We start from the raw sequence: 12,602 nt of genomic DNA on the forward strand, positions 1-12,602 counted from the left end.
GTTAGAACATTCATATTTATTAATTTATTTTTATCGATAAAAAAACATTATAAAATTATAAGATTAGCTTTGATTATATGAATTGAAGTGTTTTAAACAAACATAACTTGATAATCCTTTCATGCAATCGAATCAATTTAGATAAGTTTTAGGAAAATCAACTTTACACCAGTAAAATCTCCACTTAACCATCCACTTAAGAAAAGTAGAAGAATTTTTTTATTAAGTAGAAGAATTTTTTTGAAATAAAAATAGGGTTAATTATATTTATCAAAACCAAGTTCCAATTCTCCAAATCAAATCAAATTGTACTCTTCCAACTCCCGAAACATCACATGTCAAAAATTCTTCAATCAGAAACTATTTTTATATCGTACAGACAAAGTAAAGGTAAAAAAAAATTCTGAAAAACTATAAAGATTTTAAAATAAACTAAAAAAATTAACGTTTAACTTTTATTTCCCTATTTTTTAAATTTATTATTAAAATATTATAAAATCTTACAAATAATTATTTTAAATGTAGATGTTGTCAAAAGTGAATCTCTCAACAACAAAAAATTCCATGCATATAATCCGAAATCAAACTTATGACAATATACTTAAGGATTTTATTTTGTTTAAGCACATACTCCTTGCTGGTTATTCTTATATTATATTGTAGATAAAAAATCATACTTTAAAAATATTCACACTTTGTTTATAAATAAAAGAAGGTTTTAGAATAGAGTGAGATTTTATATAATAATAAGATGTAAAAAAGAACATGATATTGAATGTGTATGAACAATCAAAAGTCTTGAGGGAACGCGATTTTATAACGATGTTAATTTTTTGAACATTACAAAAACACTTTATCTAGGTTGACCTTTAGATGATCACATATATGTAATGTGTTTTTTTTAATTTATTTCAACAAAAAATAATTAGAGGCAAACTTCCAATATAACAAATTATGACAAAATGATGTCATTATGGCAACAATGATTAAACATACCCAAACCCTAATAATAAAGAAAACCAACATATAAACTAAACAACCAATCTAATGATACTAATGATAAAATAACCCATCAATATATTTTTTCCCAATATTTTCTCTTTCACATTCATTTTGAATATATAGTGGTGAAGTTGATGGAGAAAGAAAAAGATGAGATAGGAATTAAAAGAGCAAAGATTATGTTGGATGATGAGGCAACCCTCAACCTCTATTTGTTGGGGGAATAAGTGCTGTCTTTTGGTATACAAAAAGTTTTTCTCAACAACTTATGAGTATTTCTTTGACTATGAAACCCTAGTTGTTGTTCCTTAGAACTCCATTCACATCTTTTCTTTTTCTTCTAAGAACACAAAAAAAAATGCATTTAAAAGGACAACTACCACTCCATTATTCATGACAATACAACTATATTCCTAGCTTGCTTTATCTAAGCTATCATTAGATTAATAATTAGCACAAAGTTATGCATCAACTAATCAACAAAACCTAATGGTTTCTTTTAAATGAATGGCTAAATTGGTTTATTAAATTCACCTATGTGTAGAGAGAGACCAATGATGAGACCACATAATTAAAATTGCACTTTACATAATTAAAACAGCAAAAGGGGAAGGATATATAAATAGAATGAAAATGTTTCACTTGAGTTTTGAGGGTAAAAAACAAAAACAGGAAGAGACAATTTTCCTAACTTTTTTGTTTGGTCCACAAAACAAACCTCTTTCATAATGTTAAGGATAAGTCTATTTCAAAGGTGAATGAAATTAATTTTGAGTTTTAAATATATTTTTAACTAATTTTAATAGCTATGATTTTTATAATAAAATGTGTGTTAAATATGTTTTAGATTTGTTTTCCCTAAAATTATGGTTTTTGGTCTATTTCATTGCCAAACTAAGATAAATTATTTTGTAGAATTATTTAAAAGTATTTCATACTTGTAGAATGTAGCAAATAAATAAATTCATCCCTAGTTGTAGTATTTTAACTCTAGGTTGTGTTTGAATGTTTGTCGGTAGTGAAATGGAATAGCATGTAGAATGGGAACATGGGATCAAATTTTTCATTGAATATTTATTTAATATATGAAATAAATAAAAATATCTTTTCCTTACGTCTGAATATAATTTTTTTTTTAAGTATGATACTATAATCTGATTGATAGAACAAAAAAGGTTTTAGAAACTATGATTAAAAGTTAGATTTTACTTTTCATACATTTTAGCCTAAATTTCAAGATATTATCATTAGATGATGATAATATTTAATTCATCAATTCTTAAAAGTTAAATGTTTATTTTTAACTAACTTTTTTATTTTCTAATTTGATTTCCAACCATTAATTGTACGTTGTGCCTTTCTAAATCTTATCATGGAAATATTTTATTTTACAATTCAGATAAAACAAACTAGTATAAAAGCTTTTTTTTTACTATGACGTCCAAATATTATTATTTTTAATATAATTAATTATTATAACAATGATCAATTATCTCAATCAAATTTCAAAATAATTTTTTTTCATAACAAGTCCAAACTCCTAACTAGAATTTTTTTCTGAAAATAAAATCAATGACAAGATTTATAAAACTATGTTTATCTCTTGACCACACTATAAATGTAAAGAGAAAGGAATTAAGAGAGTTAAAAAATATATAAAACAAATTGTTTTTAATTTCGTTCACTTTAATCCTTTTTCCGAATGTCCAAAGGCGTTCTAATAATAAAATAAAGTTATTTCGGTTTTGAATAAAAATTGACAATCCATCAACCACTAATTTTATTGACCAGCTTATAATAACCATATTTTTAAGAATATACAAATTTAACAATTAGTTTCAAATAATAAAATAAACTTGTATACTATCATTTATTCTTTGTTTAGATTTGAAGATAATTTTGAGCGAGAGGAGATAGAAGAATTTGAAAAAATATAAATTATTTGAATTAGAAAAAATAAAAAAAATTGAAAGAAAATGAAAAAAGTTTGTAAAAGTTTATGTACGATGTGATGTGTGTAATTCATATTTTTTAATTAATAAAATTATAATTATGCTCTTGTCATCAAAATTAATTGAAAATAAAATATAATTTATTTATTTGTACATTAAAATCATTTGGATTAAAATATTATTTTTGTTACGGTTAAAGAGTTCATTTGAAAAGATACAAAATATATGACATTGTGAATGAAAAATATCTAAAAATAAATTTTGATAATTATAAATTGTGAATAGAGTAAAATTTAATAAAATATATTAAAATTGTGATAAACATTCTAAGGTCAGATTAATATTAAACATAACATTGTACAATATTATGTGGAAAAAACAGTAAAATTACAATAATTAGATCACAACTATTAAAGAGTCTTAGAATTCATCAATTTTTTTCCACCTGATTAATTTTTTGATGAATGTTAAAATTTATATTTACATTGATCGTTAAATTATTTAATCTTTGTTGCAAGTCCTATATATTATTCTAAATTTGTGAAAACATGAGAGTATCATGAGGGATTAAGGATTGAATTGCAATGTCTTCAACATAGTTGTCTGGTATTGGTGGGTGTTCCTCATCTTGTTCATCATCGTTGTGATCTCTACCATGTTGTTAGACACCATTGACTTAAAAGATATTCAACTTAGTGAAGGTTTTTTTCCAAAATAGTGTGACCACCCTAGTTTCACAATTGCATTGATGGATAAGTTTACATTGCATTAAGCCATAATCTGTGTGGTGAATGCTATATAGAAGAGACATGTTGTTGTCTTGATATTTAATCATATGGTGCATGATGTAATGAGACCAATTAATCAATATATTATTTTTCATGACCCAAAACATAAAATTGTTTTCATAGAACAACTGAGCAAAATTGTTAGCCCACAGACTCAAGATGTGCATGAAGGGGTAATGCAGTAGTTTGTCGTTAATATTCAAACTACCTACATTTTTTACATTTCGCTCGTGCATTTGGGGTTTGATCATGGATGTAAGTGTCATGTCATGATCGTAGCTTAGATTCTTAGGTATGTTTGAATATGTCAATTTCTAATCTTTGTACTTCAAATGAGCAAAAGTCAATCAATCTAAAGGTGTGATTTTATTCTTCTTCTTGCTAATCTCATTATAGAGGTTACCAATTTCTCCAATCTTTAGATTGGAATAAAACACTCATAAGATTTTCAAAGTGCAGAACTTGCAGCATTAGAAATTGATTTCAAACCTTGGAAGTGCAAATGATGTTGAAAGTAAAACCCTGACTATGCAAAGGGAAAATTCGTGACTTTAGGTGTCAACACTAGCCTCGTGTAAAACCTCTTCTCATACTCAATCATCTAATCAACTGACTAAAAAAGCATGTTTGATTTTGTACGCCCTCAATTTCTCGGTGTTCTATAGCACCATCAGTTGTTGGGACTTTTCCTTTATTTTTCCTACGAATTCGTTGTCCTTTACTTGATGAAGAAGAAGTCATGGCTACAAAACTTGTATTAGGGTTAGGATTAGGGTGCGGGTTGAGGGTTTATGTTAGGCTTAGGCTTAGGGATGGGAATAAGGGTAGGGTTATGGTATAGGGTGGGTTTATGGTTAGAGTTATGATTAAAGTAAGAGTTTAGGTTTAGGTTTTGGTTTAGTGTTAAAGTTAGGGTTAATGGTTATGATTACAGACAAGATCCACACTTCAACCTTATGTAAACTAGTCTAAGTAATGCAAATGTTCAATTGTCATTCAAAGGTAGCTAAAATCTAAAGTCAAACATATAACCATATTATTAATAGTTTGTGAACCAACCTATTGAAGATCTAAACAAAGTCACCAACCATAGCCAAAGACAACACAATTCAATACCATCCTTCACAACACCTACAACACAAAATGCATAAATATACTTAAAATTCAACAACACATATTTACATGAAAATATTTTTAACATTTTTAATTCAAAAATAATAATAAAAATAAAGAATATTTTTAAATTAAAAATTAAAATTAATAATAATAAAAATTCCATACATTAATATCATAAATTAATTTATTTAACACATTGTTTACATTTTTATTTAATCTAAATAATAATAACATATTTTATACAATAATACATAAAAAAATAATACATATGCATTTAATTTTTTTCTAAAAAAATATTGAAGTTGCAAATAAGACATAAATAAAAATCAAACCACTAAACATGTTTTTTTTAACATGAATTTGAGTAAAAATTTCCTTACAATGTCAATGCTGGTTATGTAAGATTATAGGAATCCCAACCTCAACAACAACAGGCTAAACTTGAACAAGGACGTAAACTTTTTAAACCTCAAACTCTCCTTCACAACTTGCAATCAACCCACAAAAAGGTGTGAAAATGAATTATGAAATGTTCAAAGTGGCTTTCATACAACACAACAACCATATAAACATAAAATAAATGCAAATGCAAATTACAAAACCAAAATAAATAAAAAAATTCATAATTGATTATGTGAGATGCATAATTGATTATCATTTCCAAAAACTCATGGTATAATTGATTATTTAAATTGGATAATCATTTACCGAAGTTGATAATCAATTGTGTAAAATGGGATAATCGATTATTTGAATTGGATAATTAATTAAAGGTGTTTACAAAATAGATTTTTGGTCTTTCGGTTATGAGTCTTTATAATGAAGAAGGTGTGATTTGAACTTAGTTCCAACATTTTTGTTCTTCCTTTTTAAAACGAAAGAACATGAGGGAACAAAGAAAAAGAAGAAGCTAAAGGAAGAAGATGCAATGCACAGGGATGCCTTAATAGGGATCGCCTATTACAATATATATAGATTGTCTAGGGGCCTTCTACTGCAATATACATAGGTCGTCTAATCCACCAAAACAGGGACCGCCTAAGCAATGTAAAGATTGTCTAATCCAACAAAAAAAAAAGGATTGTCTACTACAATATATATAGATTGCATAATCTACCAAAACAGTGACTATCTAAGCAATATATATAAATTGCTTAATCCAACAAAAAATGATTGTGTACTAGAATATATATATATATAGATTGTCTAATCCACCAAACCAAGGATTGTCTAAGCAATATATATATATATATATATATATATATATATATATATATATATAAACTGTCTAATTCACCAAAACAGGGACTGACTAACCGTCTGCAAAACAAAGATTGTCTAATGCTAGAACACACACATTATGTAACACTTTTTTCATCCATCAATGCATGAACATCACTTCCCACCACGAGACCACCATGCACCCTCCACGGAACCATCATGTTTCCACCATGGTTGCCACAACCTTTTGTCACACCAACACTTCACACAACACCAACACGTACTCAACTCTCCCACCAACTAATCAATAAGAAACGTAAAACCAAACAACAACAAGAGCCAACACAGAACCAATGGTCAACCAAGCCGAACACAAAACCTCAAGCTCACGTGAGAGAGAAGAACCAGAGCTCAAGCAAAGGTGCACCACACTTATGTTGCGACGATTTCTTAATGGTCAATTCAAAAGGTGAACAAGCTACAACCTTCAGCAATGAACAATGAACATGCACGAAAAATAAAACAAGGACAAATTTGACATTTCAACATGTTTTACTTGTATTTTTCTACTTTTTCTCACAACTCGTAAGGGGCCCTTTTCATTCATCTCCCGTAAATTTAGTACTCAATCATCTAATCACGTTGACTAAAAAAATCATGTTTGATTTAGTACGCCCTCAATTTCTCGGTGTTCTATAGCACCATCAGTTGTTGGGACTTTTCCTTTATTTTTCTTACGACTTCGTTGTCCTTTATTTGAAGAAGAAGAAGTCATGGCTACAAAACTTGTATTAGGGTTAGATTAGGGTGTGAGTTAAGGTTAAGTTGAGGGTTTAAGTTAGGCTTAGGCTTAGGTATGGGGATAGAGGTAGGGTTATGGTATATAGTGGGTTTATGGTTAAAGTTATGGTTAGGGTAAGAATTTAGGTTTAGGTTTAGTGTTAAAGTTAGGATTAATGGTTATGATTACACACAAGATTCACACTTCAACCTTATGTAAGCTAGTCTAAGTTATGCAAATGTTCAATTGCCATTCAAATGTAGCTAAACTCTAAAGTCAAACAAAACATATAACCATATCATTAATAGTTTGTGAACCAGCCTCTTGAAGATTTAAACAAAGTCACCAACCACAGTCGAGACAACACAATTCAATACCATCCTTCACAACACCTACAACACAAAATGCATAAAAATACATAAAATACTTAAACACTTTTTATTCAAAAATAATAATAAAAATGAAAGAATCATTTTTGAATTAAAAACTAAAATTACTAATAATAAAAATTCCATACATTAATATAATAAATTAATTTATTTAACTCATTGTTTACAATTTTTATTTAATCTAAATAATAATAACATATTTTATACAATAATACGTAAAAAAAATATTTAATACATATGCATTTAATTTTTTTCTAAAAAAGCATTGAAGTTGCAAATAAGACATAAATAAAAATCAAACCACTAAACATGTTTATTTTTTTACATGAATGAGAGTAAGATTTTTCTCACAATGTCAATCCTGCTTATGTAAAATTATAGGAACTCTAACCTCAACAACAACATGTCAAACTTGAACAAGGAAGTGAACTTTTTAAACCTCAAACTCTCATTCACAACTTGCAATCAACCTACAAAAAGGTGTGGAAATGAATTATGAAATGTTCAAAGTGGCTTTCATATAATACAACAACCATATAAACATAAATAAATGCAAATGCAAATTACAAAACCAAAATATATAAAAAAATCCATAATTTGTTATGTGAGATGCATAATTGATTATCCTTTCCAAAAACTCATGGTATAATCAATTGTTTAAATTGGATAATCGATTATGGGAGTTGATAATCAATTGTGTAAAATGGGATAATTGATTAAAGGTGTTTCCAAAATCAATTTTTAGTCTTTGATAATCGGTTATGAGTCTTTATAATGGAGAAGGTGTAATTTGAACTTAGTTTCAACATTTTTGTTCTTCCTTTTTAAACTGAAAGAACATGAGGGAACAAAGAAGAAGAAGAAGCTAAAGGAAGAAGATGCAATGCACATGGACGCCTTAATAGGGACTGTCTACTACAATATATATAGATTGTCTAGGGGCATTCTACTGCAATATACATAGGTCGTCTAATCCACCAAAACAGGGACCGCCTAAGCAATGTATAGATTGTTTAATCCAACAAAAAAAAGGATTGTCTACTACAATATATATAGACTGCATAATCTACCAAAACACAAACTGTCTAAGCATTATATATAGATCGTTTAATCCAAAAAGAATGATTATGTACTAGAATATATGTAGATTTTCTAATCCACCAAAACAAGGATCGTCTAAGCAATATATATAGACCGTCTAATTCACCAAAACATGGACCGACTAACAGTCTGCAAAACAGAGATTGTCTAATGCTAGAACACACACATTATGTAACACTTTTGTCATCCATCAAAACTTACATCAATTCATAAACATCACTTCCCAGCATGCACCCACCATGGAACCATCACAATTCCACCATAGTTGCCACAACCTTTTGTCACACCAACACTTCACACAACACCAACACGTACTCAACTCTCCCACCAACCAATCAATAAGAAACGTAAAATCAAACAACAACAAGAGCCAACACAGAACCAATAGTCAACCAAATCGAACACAACACCTCAAGCTCACACGAGAAAGAAGAACCAAAGGGTTCAAGCAAAGGTGCACCACGCTTATGTTGCAACAATTTTTTTTAATGGTCAATTCAAAATGTGAACAAACTACAACCTTCAGCAATGAACAATGAACATGCAAAAAAAAAATAAGGACAAATTTGACATTTTAACATTTTTTACCTGTATTTTTCTAATTTTTTTCACAACTCATAAGAGACCTTTTTCATTCATCTCCCATAAATTCACACCCTTACATCCTCGCACAACACTAGAACCAAACAAGATTGTATCTCGCTTTTCGATCAGAGTGAATAGTACTCATCCGGATTCAAACATGCACTACAATAAAATCATGAAATAGAAACCAATTTTTAAAAACCAAAATAATTAGTTGCAATAGTAACTAAATTAGAAACCATTTTAGAAACTAAATAAAAAATTGGTTTCTAGATTAGTTTCTATTATTGTTAAATAGTTTTTAAATTGGTATCTAATTAGCAACCAAGGTTTTAACTACCAATTATTTAATTTCTAAATTTGGTCTCTAAAACCTTGGTTGCTAAGTAGATACCAATTTAGAAACTATTTAACAATAATAGAAACTAATTTAGAAACTAATTTTTTATTTAGTTTCTAAAATGGTCTCTAATTTAGTTACTATTGTAACTAATTATTTTGATTTCTAAAAATTAGTTTTTATTTCATAATTTTGTTTGTAGTGATGGTATTAGAATAAACAAAAGTATTGAGAGAAAATATGATTAAAAAAAGATAAGAATTTTACAATAAAACATAGGTGGCCTAATATAGTAGGCATAGACATTGACTATGTGATGTGAGGCAAGGCGTGTGATGAATGTTGAACACAGGGAAGGAGGAATAACTGGATCACATTCTGTCAAGTCCATCTGGTTTTCACAAATAAATAAGGCTGTCTGCTACGTCTCGTCACCATCTCTTTAATGCAACTTCCCACTCTTGGATTTCAATTTTTAATCACTTTCCATACAACAAACACTCCAATGATATGGACGCAGATGAGTAACACAAACCAACCAACTTACATTCACAAATAAAAACAGTTAAGGATTTAAGTTTCACACACAAGTATTTGGGTTCTACATGATTGCCATGAATTCTTCAAAATAATACAAACATTGTTCTCTTACTGTCTCATTTCTTTTTTCTTCTAAATTTGAGGTTCTTGAAAGTACTTGTGAAAATGTGTTAAAATTTTAACACTTCTGAAAATACCTTTTAAAATATGTTGAAATTTTAATTCATTGTAAAATGTAGTTTCCGAAGGAATAGTTATAGAAAAAATGAAAAGTGTTAAGTAAAACTCATAGGTGTAAATATTAATTGTTTTATTTGTTAAGACTTATTGGGTCACTATTGCTTGTGCAATTATGGGCTCAGCTTCATTCACGCAAGTCTGACCCAAAACTCGTTTGTTTATTATTGGTTACAAAAATATTTTTCATTTTTTAAAATCTACTTATTTCTTAAGCACATTTGAAAGTATTAATTCCTTCAGCACACTTCTATTTTCGTTTGCATGAATTTGTTTTATAAAATGGATTTTAAATGAAAAAGTGAGTGTTCTTAATAAATATGAGGCTTTATACTTATGAAAAGAAAAGAAAAATGAAATTATTTTTTCTGTAAGTAAAAATAAATTTATTAAATAACTTGTATAAACTAACTTATAGATAAATTAACTTTAATTAATAAAAAAACTAATCTTATTTATCTTTTTTTTCTTATAAAATTCTCCAGACACATCTTACATTTTTAACTATTGAAATTTAATATATATATATATATATATATAATTTGAAGTAATAGAGAAGCAATGCATTTCATTTGGTAGCCAAATTGTCTGTTGAACTAAGATTACAAAATATTTTAAAGCCAAACTAATAGAGCAAATGGAGAGACTAAAAATCCTAGTAAATTTACCTTTTATTCTTAAGTTATTTTCTTTACCAGTTTCTCTAATCAATCTCCTTCGATCTTGTATTTTTAGCAAGCATTACAAACCGGGCATATTCCAAAAAATGAATAAGCAAAAAATAGAATAAAATCTAATGCTTCGAATCTGCACATTGCTACCATAGTCATGGCATGAGTTCAAATTTAGAATGGCTTGATAAATTTGGACAATACCTTTAGTGGTGAAACGCATTTTGTCAATTACTTACACTTTCTAACGACATTTTTTTATCATTTTAATAAATGTTTATGGGGGAGAGAGATACACACAAGATTTGAACAAGATCTAGTTATGTTCAAATTTAACATGAGAAAATCCATTGCCTTTTTCAGGTATCTTAATGAAGAGTTTAAACCCCCTGATTTGTAGAAAAGTATACCATTTTGCCTCAAAATTAAATAAAATTGCTGAACTAAAGAGATTTTTGTGGACATGAAACCTTTCTGGTCATACATCCATTAGAATTGAAACCAAAAAAGTGACTCAATTGCACCTCACCAGTTCTTCTAATTTTAGACATCATCATGGAAACAAATGCTAAGCTCTCTTCATCTCAGCAAATAACTTGCAAGACAGACATAGTGTATAGGCAGCGAGTACAGCATAAAGAAGACACAAGTATAAAATCGTATCAATCAATCAAAAAAGATGTAGAAGTAGAACCAGTTGATAGGAAGAAAATATAGTAAAAGAGAGACAATAATATTATAATATAATTTGTCAAATAATATACACCTTACACTACCATAGTTATGTATCTGAACAGAACAGAATACAACACAAAGTATTATTAAATCTTAAAACAACACTGTCGTTCATCAATCTCAATACATTGTAGAAAATTGCAGATGAAAAACCTCAGTTGTCAAGCTCCATTGCCTGGGCAGCCTTAGCTTTAGCAAGGGCAGTCAACTTGACCTTCACTTTTCTCTTCCCCACCTGAAATCCACTCTTTTTCTTGTTGCTTCCATCAACCTAAATACCCAGCAAAAACAAAACCCAACAAAAGACATTAATCTTCAAAACACACACATACACACAAAAAAACACAATTCAAACTTTCTCTACTTTCGGTTTTCCTTCCTGTCCAAAGTTAGAATCTAATATTCAGATCATATAGCATACACTCTGTTTACCCTATTTCAGCTTTCAATTTTTTTTCTCTCAACAGGGTATACAGCTTTGGAGCTAATCCTGGTCCAGTCAAAGTTGGATACTAAACGTGAGTATCTCTACTAATAAAACTTCAAACCTCTGTTCGTCACATTAGAAACTAGCCCCTTCTGCACTAAACCCTAAATCCAAACCCAATGGGCAATCACCATTGGTTACTTCAGCATTCAACCAATTAAGAAAAATGACAGTTTAAATTTGACCCACTATCTCAGCATTCAACGACCAGTTTGTCGCATAAAAAAGCTAAAACCTTTTTAAAATCCAAATGAAACACAGTAAACCTAAAACCGCAAATAAATAAAAATCCCCGCGGAAAAAAATTGGGAAATTGAGAAGCAAACACTGACTTTCATCCTGTTCTTCTTCGCATGGAGTTTCTGCTCTTTCTTTATCTTCTCTTGCTTCTCCCCTGAACGAAAATCACCACAAACACGAAAATCAGAACATGAATATTGAAACGTGAGATTGAGTTGGGGAGAAATCGAAGATGACAGTACTTTGGAGATCGAATTCGTATTGCTTCTTTCTCTTGGCGAGGTTGTTCTTCTTCGACATTGTTCCTCTGCTGCTCAATCAACACTGAACTGATGAATAGAGTTAGGGTTATGATAGTTTAAACCCTAACCCTAGAAATTTGTTTTAGTGAATTTTCTTTAGATACATCAGTTATTT

At 28.9% G+C, this 12,602-nt stretch overlaps 1 protein-coding gene across 1 annotated transcript; it reads right to left on the reverse strand.

Moving 5' to 3' along the window:
* Positions 1 to 11,437: 11,437 nt before the first annotated feature.
* On the reverse strand, positions 11,438 to 12,602 carry LOC137819211 (uncharacterized). The gene is made up of 3 exons (XM_068622991.2): positions 12,428 to 12,602; positions 12,278 to 12,339; positions 11,438 to 11,729 (listed from the first exon to the last, which is right to left on the reverse strand). The coding sequence occupies exons 1-3, from the start codon at positions 12,483 to 12,485 to the stop codon at positions 11,613 to 11,615; spliced, it is 237 nt and encodes a 78-aa protein (XP_068479092.1). The 5' UTR covers positions 12,486 to 12,602; the 3' UTR covers positions 11,438 to 11,612.

The sequence above is a fragment of the Phaseolus vulgaris genome, chromosome 10 (assembly GCF_051622355.1).
Source record: "Phaseolus vulgaris cultivar YP4 chromosome 10, ASM5162235v1, whole genome shotgun sequence".
In the NCBI taxonomy this organism is placed as follows: Eukaryota; Viridiplantae; Streptophyta; class Magnoliopsida; order Fabales; family Fabaceae; genus Phaseolus; species Phaseolus vulgaris.